Source organism: Mytilus edulis, chromosome 7, assembly GCF_963676685.1.
Source record: "Mytilus edulis chromosome 7, xbMytEdul2.2, whole genome shotgun sequence".
NCBI lineage: Eukaryota > Metazoa > Mollusca > Bivalvia > Mytilida > Mytilidae > Mytilus > Mytilus edulis.
The window spans coordinates 45,920,328-45,941,385 of NC_092350.1; the positions used below are offsets into that span (position 1 = coordinate 45,920,328).

The 21,058-nt window shown below is 31.8% G+C and overlaps 1 protein-coding gene across 1 annotated transcript in view; it reads right to left on the bottom strand.

Moving 5' to 3' along the window:
- Positions 1-9,500: 9,500 nt before the first annotated feature.
- The window catches only part of LOC139483153 (golgin subfamily A member 6-like protein 7), a 40,196-nt gene continuing 28,638 nt past the window's right edge, over positions 9,501-21,058 (bottom strand). The window contains exons 7-8 of the mRNA XM_071267187.1: positions 13,110-13,388; positions 9,501-9,574 (exon numbers count right to left, since the gene is read on the bottom strand). Of these exons, the coding sequence (XP_071123288.1) occupies positions 9,501-9,574; positions 13,110-13,388 (353 nt within the window). The remainder of the gene's footprint in view (positions 9,575-13,109; positions 13,389-21,058) is intronic.

Here is a 21,058-nt window from a genome sequence, read left to right on the forward strand (position 1 = left end):
TAATTTACGATCGAACGGTTTTAATTAATGTCTAGCAATATATATATATATATATATATATATATATATATATATATATATATATATATATATATATATATATATATATATATATATATATATATATATATATATATATATATATATATAAGCAGTTATTCTAATTGATTAAAACCTGTAAAAGCAAAATTAATGCTTCTTGTAGGACCGACGAACACAATAGTCAAACATTTTTATAGTGTAAAATGATTTAATAATACTACTATATGCTAGCTCTCGAACATAGTGAAGTAAAACATGTAGAAGAAAGACACACAGCAGGCATGCGTGATTTTATGAGCAATGTCGAATTATTAAAGTTGTCTTTCATCTCAATAAAATGGCTGTACTATATTTTATTTCAACTGAGTTGATTGCTCTCCTTAAACACCTCTTTATCAGAAAGTGTATAACAACGAACAATATTTTTTCTTATATACTGCTCTGTAACTCCTACACAGTCATACTGTTATGTCAACTTTCTTACTTGTTAAACAAACACATTCAATTTCTATTTTCGTTCTACACATCTGCGCATCAATACTTGGAGTACATTTAAAGTGGAAAATCAGAATAATGTGTTTCTTCCGTAATGCTATGCGATTACGTTTTATTTATGCAAGGTTCATGTATTATATTTACGCCTGATAAAGTGTATTTTTTCCTGAATTACAGGGTACATGGACGATTTGACTGGAAACTGGAATGTGTCATTCTACAGTATTGGTGTAATTCTTATTTTGTCAGCCATTTTAGTATTGATTGGAACTCTAACATATAACGTCGAACAAAAATCTCAAGATATTAACGAGGAAGTGGCATTAGAATTTTTACAAAGCCCCGAAAGCAAGCCTATGTTAGCCGTATCAAAAATTAGTAGAGTATGAGTCAATCATTGTTTTTATTTTTTGTAAAAGTTGATATGTTTAAATCGTTGTCGTTTTTTTCAGTTCACTTCAGTGTTTCGGTTGTTTCCCTCAAATAGTTATCTGTTTCCTTCGGTTTTAGTTTGTACCCCGGATTTGTCTCAATTTAAGACTTTCGAACAGCAGTATACTATTGTTGCCTTTATTTAAAGCACGTTTAACCTAAAATAATTGCAAATTTATAATAAGACGACATAAACTGCTCCCTTATTTTTCCCTAATTTTATTTTTCTGAAACAGGGAGATTTGGTCCATAACAATTATTTTTACGTCGATGTCGATTAAGATGTTGAAACTTTATTTGATGTTACCTTATTTTCGAAATATTTACATATTTCTCAGCTTCATGGACTATAGTTATGAAAAAACGAGTTGATCACATTTTTCGATTAAACTGACTTCTGAGTAACGGGCAAACCACAGAATAAACATGTTAAATAAAAATTGAAAATTATAATATACGAGTTTCTTATACTATGTTCCTTATTTTGTCATTTTTTTTTAAGGGAGACGGATTTATATAAGTTTTTCTTTTTCCGAATCCCTGTATTTATATTGTATATTTAAACATTTTGTGCACTTTTTAAAAATAAAATATTGTTTAAACCAAACTGTTCCCTGTACAAACGTCATAAGATGCAACTCAGAAAAAAAACATGAATTTTACATCAGCAAATTTGTGATACACTTTTGAGGCACAGTAATACATGTCAGACCTAAACAAAATACCAAAAAAACATTAAAGTTTGAAAAAAACAACAAAAATAAAATTCAAAATGATAATTTTACAGCGGGCTTATTTGAAAAATGGAAGACGAAGAAAAATCAAAACGATCTGACTGTTTTTATTTGAAAGTATTTGCATTTTGGTAACATGATATGTCTAATGAAAAGGAATCTACAAATTTGAAAATACAATTGTTTTCCTCATCACATGTTGTGAATGTACATGTGCGAATAGGGTCTATTTATTGTGTGTTGCTGTGTATTTACGGAGGAGTAGGTTCATGCTAAAGAAAAACCTGAGAAGCATTCAGTAACAAGTGCTAAAATGTAAGAAACAAATATCAAGCCTTCTTTATAAAATATATGCATTAAAAGTATCCTGCCTGAATATTTATCATATATTTCATACAACAAAGTTAATGATTCATATGGAGTGCTTCTGGTTTTTTAACCCTGTATACCATTATTTCCCATGAGAAATTATATTTTTTTTTGAAAAAAAAACTTTGAACGGCAAAATTATTTTATGTTTCAATATGTGACGTTTACATTTTATGACGTCAAACACGCGAAACAATGCTTGGGGTTTTAAAATTTGATAGATGCTTTTGTGCTTTTTTGTTGAATATTTGATTGTTTTGAGATTGTGACACATTGATGACTGCTGTACCCGTACTTTGACTATTTACATATTAAGTCTGTTTTGTCACACATTGTTGTAAATCAAATGGAATTTGATGCAACTGTCATACAATTGAGAGGTTAAGCGCTATAAAACCAGGTTCAATCCACCATTTTTATATTTGAAAAGGCCTGTACCAAGTCAGGAATATGACAGTTGTTGTCCATTTGTTTGATGTGATTTATTATTTGATTTGCCATTTGATTAAGGACTTTTCGTTTTGAATTTTCCTCGGACTTCAGTCCTTTAGTGATTTTATCTTTCATTTATTCCCACCAAAATACAATCTCGAATAATTATAATTCAGAATTAAAAACCAATTGTTCAGAGAACAATTGAATGTCCTCCCACCCATAAAGATCAATTGTAATATAGATCTATGAAAATTTAGTTCGAAACATCATATCCAGCGTCAAATGATAGCTTATTGTACACTGATTCCAAACATATATGATTTCTTTACAATTTTTTCTAAATAAGGGAGATAAATTGTTAGTTCCGGTTTGAAATATGTCACTTCAGGTTTCATTTGATAATTTACTTGGTTCCAAAAATATATTGTTTAATATACTTTGACATTAAATAGGTACAAAAGATAGCTACTTCAGGTTAACACAATGTCACTTCCGGTTGTTTTTTCCATTGTCAAGTGTCTTGCAACGTAATGAGAAATCTTCTAAGGCTTTATCATGTCTGCATCTGAGGTAAAAGCCAAGTTTACAATCTAGAACGTCAATTTTTACAAATGACCTCGAGTTCAATATTAAGGTCATAAACCAAGGGCTTCAAATCAAAAGACCATAGGTCTTAATTATATATAGGTAATGAGTTATATCACTATATGTCTATATTTTTTTTTATATAAGAGTGAAAAAAATTCTGATTTAAGACTAGCGTACGCTTTCAACCAAAATTAATGTGTTACAAAAAGTCGCAACTTACATTTTAGTAAAAATATGTTGTCGATATCTTATACGGCTTTTACAAAAAGTTGAACATTAAGTATCGTTTTCCTTTTTCGATGAAGTTACCGTGAATTATACATACAGTCTATTAGCTTGGTTACTTCCGGGAGCTATTAATTTATTGATGATGTTGATGTTGTCTCCAGTTATAGGGGTTGAACAGTTGCCTTTCGCTTTGTCGTTGTCATATTTATTCATTCATACCTTTTTTTTTTATTAGAATGCCATTTATAGGTAAGTTTTGTTTTATGACACATAAGCAAAACCTTGTAACAGTAGTGCATATCGGTTATTGCGCTGCCTTTTTTCTTTTGCATGAATATCTAATCAAGATTTTGAGAATTGGTTAAGCATTAATGAAGTAAGGTAAATACCTTTATTTTCTTAAATATTTTTGTTGTAGCAATGTGCTTGACAAAAAATGGACTGAAATTGCAAAGCGTTTGTCAAGATTAAGGGAATGCAGTTGACAGAATATATCACAGTTTATTTCTAACTTTTGCTTACGGTATTATGCAATGCCACATTTTATTCAAACTGTTTAAATCATTTGTTGATATTGTGTTCCATAATGTTAGTTTGTTGTATTATAAAGGATTTAGGACCAAAAGGTGTCAAAACTGTATAGCAGTGTTGACAGGGTTCTGATATAGCAGTTAAACTACACAGGCGGATCCAGGGGTGGGTTGGGGGGGGGGGGGGGGGGTGGGGGGGGCGAGCCCCTCTGCCGTGGGACAACTTTGGTTGTTTATATCGAGAATCATTGAAGCGTGACTGGAGTGCCCTTTTTTAGGTCAGTCAGCACTCCCCTTATAAAACGTTCTGGATCCGCCACTGTAGACCACTAGGCCACCGAGGCCCCGGAAATGGTACATTGTATTAATTAAAGTACCACACGTAATGAAGTGAACATCAGTTTAGATTTATGATTCAAAATTGATGATAAATGAAGGATATACTATAACGTCAATGATAATATACTAAAGATGAATTGATTACGCATTAGTAAACGAAAAAAAAAAAGAATTGAGATAATAGGGATCACTACATTTTTATCTTTTCTGTTTGTTTCAAATGGTATTTCTTCTCCAAAGAGTATTTGGCAAAGGAAGAGGGCAATGTTTTTTTTTAATTTTAAGTGTAGTTTATCGGATCTGAGACACTAGGCAAACATATCATTAACCTCACACTTTTTTTTAGTAATGCATTTAAGCGTGAATCGTTGTTTGAGAAAGACCAGTGGCGAATATATATGTATACGTCATGTCGATTCGGAAAGACCTTTTCCAAGGAATTCGGCAGCAACTATTTAATTTTCAGGGAGAGGGGGGGGGACTATGGATTTTTTTTATGACAAATGTTGAAGAAAAGTCGAAAACAATTGTTTCTTTAAATTTTAGCATTACATAAAATGGCAGCTGAGGGTGTAACAAACAAATTTTGTGGGTCAAAAACATGTTTTGTTTCCAAAAAATTCCATAGACACCCCTCCCCCCCCTGGAAAATCAAATGGTTGCTGCTTGATGGGTTCGGAAACAATGCTGCTTTGAGTCTTGATCAGGGGTTGATAAAGTACGTTATATTTGTTTAAAACAAATAAACATATAAATTTTAGACAACAAATTCTGTAAAGAACTGTATTAATAATTGTTAAATATATCAATTTTATTCAAAAATAGTTTCCTCCTTAAATATATACACGGTAAAACTAATGTTATAAATACACTTCACCTACACAAGGCCTACATTGACTATCGACTGTGTGTAGACAAAAAATGATTTAAACTACATGTTAACATTGAGTTTTATCAATGGGAACGCAACACCGAATTTAGGTCAATGTGAACACGGCCTTAGACAACTTGTCTATCAGCTCGGGGGAAAATCTTAAATACACATAATAAGTATACAGGAAATTTAAATCAGTAATCCGATTAAAATTTACTATTTACTTCATTATTTTATTTTTGATCTGATATTACGTAGCCCTACGTAATGTACATCTGAATGTGCAACCTCCATCGTGCAAGGCTTTGTTATACTTCAAAACGAAATATCAACTCAAAAATTGTGAAATGCAAATCAATGTGAAGGTAATTAATTTATACTTGATAGTACGAGAAATAGGCTTAATTATTTGAAATTAAAACACCCCACATAATTTTCTTGGATATCAAGAAAAAATGATAGACTCATTGTTTCAGACATTTCAAATTCGACGAGATCAAGAAGTTTTTTTTAAAGTTATTTCAAACGCTATAATTGATACGGTGGTTTGGACTGTTAAAAGTCAAACGTTGCCAGGAATCCTCACAGACAAGCCTCATAATGCCAAAGAACAAACTTCAATTCATCGTTTTATATGAACGTACATTTGTAGGGTTTTTTACTTAAACTAACTACCTTCGAACGATTATCCGAGTAACCGATTAGTCAAAATTGATCATGAACGATTTGACAAAACTATTTTAAAGGTACCTGATGAACTAGCAATATATAGATTCGACTCAGCGTGTCATTTGGTACAAAACAGGTCGTATCTTTTGGTATTCCTTATGATTTTTTTTACACAATTCAAGTATTACTTTATATTTTACAGTGTCGTCTCCAGGATTTTAGATGTCTGTACCTTCTCACTTTTTTCCCATTTTCCTTGACTTGAATTTTCAAAAAATTGAAATGTATGCAATTTTGTTAAATTTCTGACACTGTTACACATGGTGTGCAAACCAAACGAATCGGTATCATATGGTTTATTAACACCGATAAGAAAAAAGAAACATAAATGAAAACGCTTTATTAGTTTTATGATATCATTTGCAAACAACTTATGTTTATAAACGTATACGTGCTAGATACTTTACAATTGCTTCTATTAGAAAATATAGCTGACCTGTTCATTCTTTTGCTTATTGTATCTAAGAATCATACTAAACATTGCTAAACGAGAAAAACTTATCATTGACCACTCAATCATGACAATGAGATCAATTTCAGATAGTCTCTAAGTTTAACTACTAGTAATGTCAGTAATAACAATGTTAACCAGCGTACAGTAATCTTCTATGTAAGAAATATAAATTCAGACAGAAATATACAATCATGCAATGCTCTGAATATAGTATACATATTGTTTATTGTTTTTCTTAAAACAGTTAAAACGCAAAAACTTAACATTGATTATTTAAACTTGACAAGTCAAGATATGATAAAACCTGCAATACGTTCATTTATAACTTGCAATCATTTCATAAAATTTAGAAACGATCCAGGTAAACTTGTCGATCTTTTGAATAAACTTATTTTAAAAGGTTACCAATTCAACACTATCATTAAATATTATTTTATTAGTATTATATTGATTGTGTTATTAGAAAATTAAAAGAAAACTTAAAATTATTTTCATATAATTTAATTTTGGATGTAACGCGTCTTCTGATTGTCTGACGTCATTTTGTTTATCAGCTCATAGACATAATTTTGTAAAGTGACCTTGACTTCATCAACGTTTTTACATGATATACTCCGGTTAAAAATGGAATTAATAATGAAATTATAAGAAATTACTGTAATATTTTTTCTGACTATTCGAAATACCATAAAAAATGTGGTGCACACTTTAAATAACACGCTACGCTAGTTATTCAATGTACACCACATTTTCGATGTTATTTCTTCATAGACAGAAGAAAAACTGAACTCACGAAGACAGTTCTACCTAAAACTGGTTTGGTCAGTTCGTTCTAGAACCTATTCTGACAGTGCCACTTGAACTGTTCTATGACATATTTGTTTGACAGTTTGAATGAGAGGTTAGAAATATACTCAACTGTATATATTTGAATGCTCCTTTGATATGTTTGATATTTTTATTTTACGCAAGACGCGCGTTTTGGCTACAATAGACTCATCAGTGATGCTCGAATCCAAAAAAGAATAAAAAGGCCAAGAAAGTACGAATTTATGAGCATTAAGGACCAAAATTCCTAAAACTTTTGCAAAATACAGATAAGTTAATCTATTCCTGAGGTAGAAAAGCCTTAGTATTTAAATTCGAAAGGTTTGTAAACAGTTAATTTACAAATGTGACCATACCAATGATAATCCATGTACGCACAGAATTGCTGACTACTAGGCTGGTGATACCCTCGGGGTATTAAATCTCCACCAGCAGAGGCATCGACTCAGTGGTTGTAATTAAACTCATCATAGATACCAGGATTATTTTTTTAATTACGCAAGACACACGTTTCGTCTACAAAAGACTTTAAATAGTTAATCATTATCCAATCATATAAAAGATTCGAAATGACTTACAGAAGCGTACAGTAATTGACAATAGCAGAATTGCGAGGTCGTACACGGACAAACATGAAAACGAGAAACTAAAAAAACGAAAACGCGAATTCAAAAACGCGAAGGGAAATAATCTCACGTTTTCAACCTATAGAATGTGAAAAGTGAAAAGGTAAAATAGCGAAAACGGTAATGGCCTCAGCCGGTCACCATAAATGCCATAGTATCGCATTTTGAGACTTTCATCGGATGCAAGTCAAAAATACAATACATTGACCATTTACACTAATTAAAAATACATACATGTTTTTATAAAACATTTATAAAGACATACGTATGAAATATGCTAGAAACGCCTTTTTGAACATCTCTAACTTTATTCCGATATAATATTGTACCAAATGTCATATATATTGATGTGGTTCGGGAATCTGTTCCACACATATTCAATCAATGAGTATGAACAGTGTCTACCATGCTTGGGGCCAATCATGTCAGAAACACATTTCAGTACTGATAAGTAATAAGTCTAATCAAAAAGCGTGTTTGTATGGTTGACAATGAATCAATTTGCCTCCAGTGCCCAGATGCAACATTGTACGTCCCTTAGCTAGCTATAAAACCAGGTTCAATCCACCATTTACACAACACGACGGGTGCCACATGTGGAGCAGGATCTGCTTATCCTTCCGGAGCACCTGAGAGCAACCCTAGTTTTTGGTGGGGTTCGTGTTGTTTATTCTTTAGTTTTCTATGTTGTGTCATGTTTACTATTGTTTATCTGTTTGTCCTTTTCTTTTTTAGCCATGGCGTTGCCAGTTTATTTTTGATTTATGAGTTTGACTGTCCCTTTGGTATCTGTCGTCCCTCTTTTACCACATAATTTATTGCCTATAGTGTACCAAGATAGGCATATCACAGTTGTTATCTATTTGTTTGATTTGTTTTAGCTTTTGATTTTGCTATTTGATAAGGGACTTTTCTTTTTGAATTTTTATCTGAATTCAGTATTTCGGTGATTTTACTTTTTCCTAAACTTAAATATAAAACAGTAAAGATTTCAATTCATTCTATTTAGTCACCATTATCATTATAACTTGGCAATACAATTGTAAGATAAATTTAAAAACTGAAGTAAAAACATGGTAACATAGACCCTAAGAGGCTTAATGTTAAAATTTTGTTAAAAGATATAAGTGAAGGTAATAACAGCATACCGATTGCGTGATTGGTAAACAGAGCATCGTTAGAACTTCTGTACACCTTACACCTATAATTAATTCTGCACACTTTATTAGAATTCAAAGTTAAATTACTAAATATGTAAACTCTACATCTAGATAAGATAAAAGTATAATAACAAACAAATCCTTACTAAATTTAAAAATACACAGATAAATGAAATTAATTAATGATACATAGTAGAGCATGTTTTATGTGTAATACAGTGTGCATTCATTATAGTATTTTGAATTTAGGTAAAATACTAACAAATTGAATTTATTTCCTTGTGGGGAAACTGTCAAATACATGTAGAAACATTTAATGAAATTTAATGGCGATATACTATATTTTTGCCACCTTAAAAAGATATAATGCAAAGGGTGTTGAAGTTATTTATAAAAAATAAAACGATGAAGAGAAGCAACACTTATAAATCACCCATGCGCTAAAATGAACTACATCTTGGTGTAATGAAGTGCATATCGATGAAACAGACTAAAACTAAAATTAAAACAAAATAAAACTTAAAAAAAATTTCCCACTATCACAAGATGTTTGGATTTTTTTAGTGTTTGCTTATTGAAATTATCGTGTATCTTTTTTGCAGTGCCAAATTTTAATTTACTTATATTATCGATTGATTTAAGAGATTCTACACACTGCAGACTTTTCCTCTTTCTCTGATTTACTTGATTTCTCTGCCTCTTCATCTGTTTCTGAAAACAAATATTAAGCTGCATATATTTATGGCGAGTTTCATTACTGAACTCCTGTGGGTTTAAGAGATAGCTGCACATTTGCAAAATGAAGATACCTAGATTGTTAATTTGAACTTATTTTTTTACCATGAAATTCTGGTTTTAAAATTGTAACGACAAAACTTTCTTCAATAGTAAAAAGTAAGATCACAAAAATACTGAGCTTAGAGGAAAATCAATTCGGAAAGTCCATGTTCACATTGCAAAATCAAATAACAAAATGCATCAAAAACGAATGGTCAAGAACTGTCATATTCCTGACTTGGTACAGGCATTTTCAAATGTAGAAAATGGTGGAGTAATTAATTGTCCCAGGTATCATAACAGAAACAGAAAAAAAGATTAGTGATAAAAACACGGATGCATAAAGAAGACGAAAATTTTTGAAGATTTACCCAAATTTTAAGTTTTCATTAAGATAGATTCACTGTATACCGCCATCTTGGATTGTACGATAGCAGTACCCGATTCTCTTTTTTATATAATAACATTCTATCTGAGAAAATATATATCGATGATCCAACTTTATATAATTCATTATAAGCATCGTCCTTCTAAACCTGATGCAGGATCATATTATACGTAAAGATGCACATTGTCTTTAACATGCTCGAGAAACCCTATAAATATATTTTGTTAACAATTTCCTTCACTGTAAAGTTTAACAAAAACATGTAGAAGGTCGTACGGTGACCTATAGCTGTTAATTTCTGTGTCATTTTGGTCTCTTTTGGAGAGTTGTCTCATTGGAAATCATACCACATGTTCTTGTTGATAGAAATCGCAATAGTGTATACAAATGAGCAATCCATAAGTTTGTAGGTCGAATTAATCAGAGTCGGTCTTTCTTTCCGATTAATATGTGGAGTAGATCTGCTAGCTATCTCACATGAAGTCAAAATACATTGGAAACATTATGTATCAGCGAAATTTTAGGCTTTTGTAAAAAAAAACACCATTAAAACATAACTGACAGATAAAATTGAAATAATATTCAAAATTACTTTATAGTATTCAAAATGTCGTAATAACATTTATAACCTTCGTTCTAATGCAGTACATTTGTAACGATAGTTTTCATTGGACGTTGACAATTATATTGAAGGGGTGAATTGTAAATTCTATATGTATATATAACGTAAGCCTCGGTCAGACCTTAGCGGATAGCTCGAACGGATGCCTAACGGATAACTTTTTTTCAATCCGTTCATGTCTGTTAGACGTCCGTTTTTATCCGTTAGACGTCCGTCCATATCCGTTGCATGTCCGTTTAGCATACGTTTTATCCGTCGACGTCCGTTCTGTCCGGTAGCAAACTTTGAGCATGTTCAAAACTTTGAACGGACGTCCAACGGATGAGATGAAATGTCCGTTGAACGTCCGGTATGCGTCAGTTTTGTACGGTACTCATCCGTTTCGTTTCGGTTATGTATCCGTTACGAGTCCGTTCGTTATACATCTATTGGAGGTCTGGGAGATAGATTTCACCAACGGACTTCTTACGGACATCTAACGGATATAACGGATGTTGATTGAAGGTGAAACGGACTTTCACCGGACGTATAACGGATAAAACGGATGATGAACGGATTTGAAACGGATAAATGGCAATTGAAAATATTGCGTCATACATGTAAATGCAAATTATTGGTATGTTAGATTTCTTGAGTGTCATGAATTCTTATTATTTATAATCGATCTTAAAGTAAGGGCACGACTTCACTATCAAGCAGCTCTTATTCGGGCCAACAAACCAACACCAGTTACACAGAAACTTTTTGAATATTAATGCGATTTATATGTATTATTATTGTCGCCTTTAAATTTTCCGCATATCTTGTTTATCTGTTTTGTCCGGTATGTTTCAATTAGGCGTTCGTTTTATGCGGTACTCGTCCTTTAGATTACGTTCAACATCCGTTCTGTCCTATACGGTTCCGTTTCTCGTACGTTGCATATCCGGTGTGTGTCCGTTACGTCCGTTTTATTTGGTCAGCACAACAACTGACTCCCAAAGGATAAAAATTTTGTCAACGGACAACTGTTATTTTCATCCGTTAGGCGTCCTTTCGTGCTATCCAGTAAGGTGTGACCAAGGCTTCAGAAAGCCATCATTTAGAATTCCGATTTTTTTTTTTGTTTGTAATTTCTCACAATATAAACACGAAAGTTACATTTTTGGCTTCAAAATCTTTTTTTTCAGTTAAATTTAAATTAGATTTAAATTCGCGTTATATTTCTACTCGCAAAAGTCGCGAAAATAAATCGCTCGCGAAAATGAGATGGTTTGTAAACAGTATGTCATTTTACACCCAAAATATTGATAAAGTGGTATTCGTTTTAATATGTTGCATTAGAAAGGAGATAGCTGTATTGTATGTTAAGCTTTTTTTTATGAAAAAAACAAGCTTAAAATACAATACAGTTATCTCCTTTATTTTCTGATATTTTTTTGTGGCTTTTTAATGCATTGATATGACATTTGAGCAACAAAATTTGGACATTTTAGCGAAAAAGTTGAGCGCATGCTAGCGACTGAATTTTAACCCACTTAAACGAAAGTTAAATTGTTAATGCCCATTTTTGCGATATATTTTTAAACCAATATAATGAATTACATATGATAAATAAACAACTTTAATAGACTCGAGACAGCAAAATGTAAAACATTATAATATCCTAGATAAATAGAATACTAAAAGTCAAATAGATTAAATCAAATGTTAAAAATCCGTTCTATAGATATAGGAAGATGTGGTGTGATTGCCAATGAGACAACTTTCTATCCAAAATAACAAATAATAAAAGTAAACCATTATAGTTCAATGTACGGCCTTCACCACGGAGCCTTGACTCACTTCGAAAAATAAGCTATAAAGGGCCCCAAAATTACTTGTCTAAAACCATTCAAACGGGAAAACCAACGATTTAATCTATATAAAAAAAACCAACAAGAAACGGAGGCCATAGGGTGATCTAACACAGACACACCAAGTCCGAATGGAATTAATATTTTAATTTAAACGAAAAACCATGAACTATTCATAAAATTTAGTTTAGAACGCCACACAACCATTACTATAACATGTATAATATGCTTTATATATTACTATATAATGTATACCCTTTATGACCCCCGAACACGATGATTTAATATGAAACAATGTAAACTCGTCCCACTGGCTAATCTACCCACACCAGATCGCCACTTTATAAACAAATCGCCCAACTCTGGTTTACCGACTCGCCCCACTTTTGAAAAAGTATAAAATCAAATGAACAATCAGTCTGACAACTCACTTACTTGACGGACACCGGCATCAACAGAAAACAAGTCAGTTAGTGTGTTTCTTGATATTCGCACAACGCTTTGCAACTTCGAGTTCATATTTCTAGTAGTATAAATTTGTTCGCTAAAATGTCCTGCGTCCATTAAAAGAATGTATGTATGAATGTCACCCGACGAATAAATACAAGAAATGAATATCCATACCTTTTTGTTTGTAGATGTTTAAATCAGCTTCTACATTTTGTTTTTGAGAAACTAATTCCTGCTTTTCTGCTGTCATTTGTTGAATCATTGCTTTAGTTTTATATTCATGTTCCATTTCAAGCAATTGATTTTGTTGTATCGCCTTTTGAGCATTGTCTTCCGCTTTTTGTTTTCCTTCCCTCACTTTCTCTAATTCTGCGTTTGCTTGCTTAAGCTGAATTTCCATTTTTTTTCTTTCTTCTTGTTGTTCTTTGCCTATCAGCAAATTTTTGTGTAAACCTTCAAAATACAACTATAAGATCATCTCTTATAAATCGTGTTTTCGATGTTTTGTCATATGCATGTAAGATCGTTTGATCCTATGCAGTTGTCATGTTATGTACCTCTCTTTGTTAGAATCATGTAGGTTCCTGTTGGTGGGCGATTCATGACCCCTCTTCAAATGTCTTTATACTTTGTTTATGAGGAAGGTATGGTATGATAATATACATCATAAACTTCATTTTTTTAAAAATTTTGATCCTTAGGTACCATGGAAACAACCCTTATAAAATTTTGCCTAAATACGTACATAGGGATCTTTTTTATATACCTATGAAAATTAAGCTATTCAAAACAAGCAATAAAAGTGTTTAAATGATTAATAAACATCATTCAGAATTGTTAACATTTTGAATTAAATAAAAAGTTTGTTTCCAAAGCAACCATTGAAAAATGTAAAAAAATCCAAAATTTTGAATCTGTTTATCTCCCAAGACCAACAATACCAAGAAATTTCAAAAAACAATTTTGAAAGACAACATATTATATATTCAAGACATAAAAAGAAAGTAGCTCGTTTTTCTTTCTATAAAAAAAATAATTTTAGTCAACTTTCTTTCTATCAAAAAATTAATTTTAGTCAACAAAATGTCTATTTTTCACAAAAATCCAGATAGCCATACTGATGATTGAACTTAATAAGCTAAAATTTTCCTTTTATGTATAAAACTGACACACACTTGTTTAATGAAGATATAATTGTACAAAACGTAACTTAATCACTCTGGGTATGTTGCAATAGTTTATAGTGGTGTTCGTGTTGTTTTATCTTTTAATTAGTTCTCTGTGTTGTGTCATGTGTACTATTGTTTGTCTGTTTGTCTTTTTTATTTTTAGCCATGGCGTTGTCAGTTTATTTTAGATTTATGAGTTTGACTGTCCCTTTGGTATCTTTCGTCCCTCCTTTGCATCCCCCTTTTGTTTTTTTAAGATTTTTTTCTTTTTCTTTTTTAAATTTTAAAATTTGTTTAAAGTTATGTGGTATCTTATTGTGCCTTCTTGTGTACTAAGCATTATAAGAAGTTAAGTATAACATTACTTCTATAGTTGAATGCAGTATATGTACACCCTCACTTCGATCTTCTATATAAGATATCTTAGAAGTTTGAAAAAAAGTGGTAATGGTTACGCATAACCCTTTGTTGTGCCTGTGACAGATGCTGTCAGAGGAAAAATAATGTTGGAACTCCAAAAAAAACATTTAAGTCTATATATCAAAATAGAAAGATGTGTTATAATTGCCAATGAGACAACTCTCCACCAGACGACATAAAAATTAGCAACCACAGGTCACCATACAGCCTTCAACAATGAGCATAAAATATATATCAGTTAATCAAATCAGATTGAACAAATTAAAAAAAATATTTACTCAGGACATTATCACTTTTAAAATAGCTATGCAGAAGTTACAGTAACAGTTTAAAAAAAAACTCATTGTTGATTTGAACCAGATTATTTATGCTTTAAAAACTTAAACTCTTTACTAAGATCTCCAAACAAGAATGAACACCCTGAAATGTCTATACCTAACCTTGATATACTGTTAAAACTCTGTTAAAAGATTTTAATACAAGTAAAATATAAACTTAACATTGTCAGGTTAGATAAACCATGTAACATGTGTAAGGCAGACGAAAGATAGAGAACGGAAACGAAAATTTAATATTTTTTTCTATTTGTAAAGAGACACAACTCCTTAACAAAGCAAGTGACACCAATAAAATTCAAACTTGATCTGTATTTGATGGTAATACGCGTTGTGTATAAGTTTAAGTTACAGCTACGAATAATTCAGCAATTTTTCCATTTGTAAAGGGGTATTACTCTAGAACGGACGCACGTACGGACAGAAGTACAACTTTATGACCCCTTTGACGTTACGCACGATATTGCGTCCCAATTGGTAACGTCAAAATTTGAGTATACTTTGTACGTTTTGTTTGTAATCATTTTTGATCGATATGGATACTTCAAAGTCTTGAATATGTATGAAATATTTCCTACTGGTAGTTACGCAAGCAAAAATAAACAATACAAAATAGGTATTTGGTTGAGAAAATAGTGCCTATAGTATATTATATAATGCGTTGGTCACCCGTTTAAATTTAAGAAGAGAGGGAAGGGAGGAAGCAATCATATTGCTTAAATAACATAGTTTTTGTGTTTTGTGCTTTTATCTTTTATCTTTTTTTAAATGTTGTTGATTTTTTGTGTGTTTTTTTAGGGGGGAGGGGTGTGTGATGATTAGTGGAAGGATGATAATGAAAAAGACTTCTAGTGTTTACAACGGAGTAATTAAATCAAGAAAGAGAATGATTGCGTGAAAAAAATAATTATATTCATCTAATATGTTTGCAAGCTTTGTTTAATATCGAGGTGCAACTCCTTAGGTACAACAATTTTACTGCCTCCTTCAATTTCATCACAAATGAACTGTATTGCAGATGATTAGCAAATCGCAGTTCTACGCTTCACAAGTTTGAAAATAAACGGTTGATCTTTTATCCTCTCGTAATATAGCCCTTTCACAACTTCAGAATCTTGGTTAAATGACCAACCCCAGTCATCTGAAATATTTTACCTATTCATTGACAAATTACCATATGTTTTTTTTTTCATTTTAGATAATTATTACGGAAGCCGATAAGGGCCATTCAAAAAAAAATGTATGTCCTAATAACGACAAAGCATGTCGTAATTTCGACATAACATGTCGTTATTACAACATCGCTATGTCGTAATTTCGCTATGTCGTAATAACGACATCGCTATGTATATAAAAGAATATGTATTATGATTGCTAAGAGACTAAATGACACAGAAATTAATAACTATAGGTCATATCATAATGCCCCCAATAATTAGAAAAAAAAACGTATAATCAGCTATAAAAGAGGGACGAAAGATACCAGAGGGAGAGCCCCCGAAATCCTGTGTGGCAGACAGTGTTATTAATTAATTGTTAGCTCCCTTGGTAAAACCCCAAATTTAATATTTAATGTATTTCACTGTTAAATGATTTACATGAAGCTTAATATGTATATATTTGTTAATTGCAAAGCTTTTGCTATTTGAATTCATTGGTTAAAGATATTTATTTATATTGTAAAGTTTAATATTTGTATCGTCGCAAAATCTTTGGTCACCTTCTGCGGTTACCTTCTGTGAGAAACTTAATATATTTTACAGATCCCATTTCATAGTAATGCGTTAACTACTGTGGAAGGGTGTGGTACAGTTAATCATAAACGATATGGACTTAATTTGGTGAAAGAATAATATATGGAATTATATGAGGACTGAGTTTGAGTACTACTTAGGCAAGCCAAGCCTTCCACCTCCCTGTAAATAAGCGCAAACTCCATGGCTTGTTGTACACATTAAGTATTGATTGCTCTGTGTCTACAGTTAAACGTTGGGCACGATGTTCCTACAACACGACGTTACACTTCAAAAAAAGCGGCGTCGAAGAGGGTTTTTGACTTCGATTATTTTTTTTTATTCGTTTTTTTTTATATGTTGGTTGATTCTGGTTCTGTTCGTTTTGTGATGTCATTTTATCATAAATTACCTCAAGTTGTGGAAATCGATTTAATAATGTTTACCCTTTAAGTTATTTCAACTAAAAATGCATTACTGTCGCAAGTAATGTATGAAGGAAAGATGGGACGGAAATAGATATAGGAAGATGTGGTACGGTTTTCCATAAAAATTTTTTTTTAGATGTACGAAACTTTTGTCATATGATGTTTAACTTTCAAGGTGCATATCATCTGTCATTGTAAAATTTCTATATCTTAATTCAACCCCAATACAAATATATGTGATACTCTGCAAGTAAATCGAACATTTTTACCCTTGGTTAAATTTGAATAAAATTGTATTTTCCCTAGCACATAAGTTGTCGAAATACACCCCTTCAATAACTTGAACATTGGCTTGATAATTATTTCCCCAAGTCATCTATAGTGTTTAACTTCTGATATCAATTTGAAATATAGTAATCTACTCCTGGATCGTCCGCGAAAACAGCTTATATAATCCCGGGTTTTTATTAATTCGATGAAACGGTTTTCGTCGCGGTTTGGGATTTGTCTTTCAATTACCTCTATTTCATGCACAAGTTTATATTGACGAAAAGTTCCGGCTTTGCTAGTACAGAAATTAATTTCATCACGACAGTTATAACATGAATAGCAGAACAAATCGCGAAGTAAAACATTCCTTGAACTGGTATAAGTCTTTTAATATTGGTGATTGCACCTTACTGAAGTGACGACTTTAAATGATCTATTTCGGAGTACTTCCACAACATAAATTTCAATTCGCATTATACATTAAGAGGACTGTCTTGGTGTCTCCAATTTGTCTTTGCAAAACTTGGACGAAATTCATGTAATGAGATTTTCCCCCCATTTCACCATTCTTTTAAATAAATCGTTAAAAGCTACAAACGATTAATAAAAATTGCAAAATTTAACCTGTATCGAGCCTATGTCTCCAGGTGAAGTCTATAGCAATATGCGCTATTCTTTTTTTTCGGCAGCAATCATCAACCTCTTTTTCCAAATGTCATAATGAACAATGAGGCAAATATTTGTACTTTTGTTAGATATTACAATTGTCTTACTCTCTTTATTCATTTTCTGCTATATCTACTTACAAAATTCACTTTCAGTCGTTGAGTTAACGAAAAACGTCGTTGAACATTTTTCTTATTCCAGCTTAATATGAAGCCACCGAGTCAAATGAAATTTGGCAAAATAACGGCTTTAACGCCACAAAGAACCGACACATGTCGTTGTTCCTGCCAAGAATGAAGAAGATCAGAGAATAAGAAATAGGATCACTATACATAAGAGTTTAATCAGTTTTTCATAAATGTTACGTTTGACATCCGTTTTTTTTTTCACATAGCTTTGTCTAATCCTCAAATATACTAGATATTAATTAGTATATAATCAAGAGCTGTAAAAACACAATTTGAAACATATATTGAATTTGTTTTAATATTGGTTCGTGTTTTCTAACATTTTTATTTTGTTTTGCGGATGAAATTTCGAAGATTCTGTTTTAAATCCTAGAGGTTGTAGGAACATCGTGTCCAACGTTTGAAAGTATGAAAAGAGCAATCAATACTTCAATTCATCCTTATGACAAGAAGGCATGTCGTTGGCGCTTATTTTAAGGAAGGTGGAAAGCATGGCTTGCCTTGGGGGACTGTAAATCAGTCCATAAATAATTCCACACATAGTTCTTCCACCAATTAGAAGATTTACTAGAATTTGACGGGATCTACACCCCTGCTACGGACAGTATCTTTATAACCTACAATGGGATCTATAAATTATATAAGTTTCTCACAGAAGGTAACCAAAGAAGGTGACTAAAGATTTTGCGACGATACAATTATCAAACTTTACAATATGAATAATATCTTTAACCAATGAATTCAAATAGCAAAAGCTATGCAATTAACAAATATATACTTATTAAGCTTCATGTAAATTATTTAACAAGGAAATACATTAAATATGAAATTTGAAGTTTTACCAAGGGAGCTAATAATTAATTAATAACACTGTCTGCAGCCAAGCATTTCGGGGGCTCTCCCTCTGATATCTTTCGTCCCTCTTTTATAGCTGACTATGTGGGGCTTTTCTAATTATTGGGGCATTATGAAGACCTAGAGTTGTTAACTTCTGTGTCATTTAGTCTCTTGGCAATCATAATACATATTCTTTTATATACATAGCGATGTCGTTATTACGACATATCTATGTCGTTAAAACGACAAAGTGATGTCGTTATTACGACATGTTATGTCGAAATTACGACATAGCGATGTCGTTTTAACGACATGTTATGTCGAAATTACGACATGCTATGTCGTAATTACGATTGCTATGTCGTAATTACGACATAATTTTTTTTTTTTGAATGGCCCTTATCGGCTTCCGTAAATTATTGATTTTCTATTTGATTATAACTACTATTATATATTACAGTTCTTATCGTGGTTTCTATGATTTGGTTATTTTGTTTTGTCCTCTGATCTTAAAACATGAAATCGAACCGTACTTGTTATTTAAAAACAATGAAATATCGTTCATATATCATATGATAATAGACCTTTTCAACAACTCACGGCACCTACAGTTGAGAACGACTACGACAGGTAAAATGTGAAGGGTCGTCTCAAAACATTTTTTTGATATCATTATTGATTTTATCGCTTTCATAGACAATGATACAACAATGCTACAGATGTCCAAATGACATTGATTTTTTAATTCATAATAAAGACAATGATGGACTTTAAATCACATTTCATCTTTTTAGACGTAAATAGCTTCTAGCTGTCCTGATGGAATTTGGAAAATAAAAAAAACCAAAGCATGTTTTATTTCAGTTAATATTTGATTAAACAATGATTATGTATGTTGACAAGGGCGGCTGATGTTTCACAAAGTCTGTTAGTTTTGTCCTTGGTGCCTCCATAATATACTCAATACTTTGTATCTTTTAAATTCACCAATTTGGTGTTCCACTTGAATTCTGTATCACCAATCACTGCTATGATGTTGTAACATTGAAATGAGGGATCAGTTATAGTTTTTTTCAATATTCATCTAGGAAAAACATCAACTCTAACAAGATATCTTGCAGCGGAGAAGTCCGTCGTTGATATATATATATAAAAAGATGTGATATTTTCCTTCGACCTTAAAAATCAATATGTGATTATCCCTCCAGAAATTGAATATGTACATCAACTAAGGTGAAGATCGGTTGAAAAACACCAAGTTGGTCGTGTTGTGATACGGATGGACGGTCCAGTTATCAATTTTCATTAATTTTGAAAAATTTCATTAAAGCTTATACACCAACAAATTATTCGTTATTTGCATGCGGCAAATATTTGGTGAAAGACTCACATAATCATAAAATATAAATAGAGAGTGGGTTAGGATGCAGTATTTTTCAATCAATTCAACATGAAATGTCGTTCAAAAACATACGAAATAAGAATATTATATGATAGAGACATATATTTATTTATTTATTTGGTTGATAGATATTCTTAAGCTATATAGTCAAAACAGTATATAACCGCCAATCCAGTATGTTTCGTAATGATAATCATGATGGTTTTTGTCTTTGAGACAATTTACCTGTAAATTGGTTTTCAATTTGGTTTATTTGGGGGTGACCTCAGGTACCCATGTCATGACAAAATAAAAGGTACAATCCGCTCGTTCGTTCGTGTTTCTCTATGTAGGTTAAATATTTTGGTGGAGGTAGTTTTCTGAACGGACGGACGGACGGACGAACGGATGCACATACAAGAAAACATATTGTTCCTCTACTATCGTAGGTGGGGCATAAATAAAATCTAACTTTGAGAGCACAAACAAGGCCACTTTTCATCAATTTGATATTTCCAAGAGCCATAACTCTTTAAATAAAGCCAGTTTTCCACCATTTTAGAATTTATTCTAGGTATTTTTATGTTAAACTAGAGTTTAAGTTTTGTAAAAAACAATAGGCAATACCTGTTCCTGTGTGAGCGCTAACGAGTCCATTTCCATAAATTTATTAATTTCAAGTGTTATAACTATTTT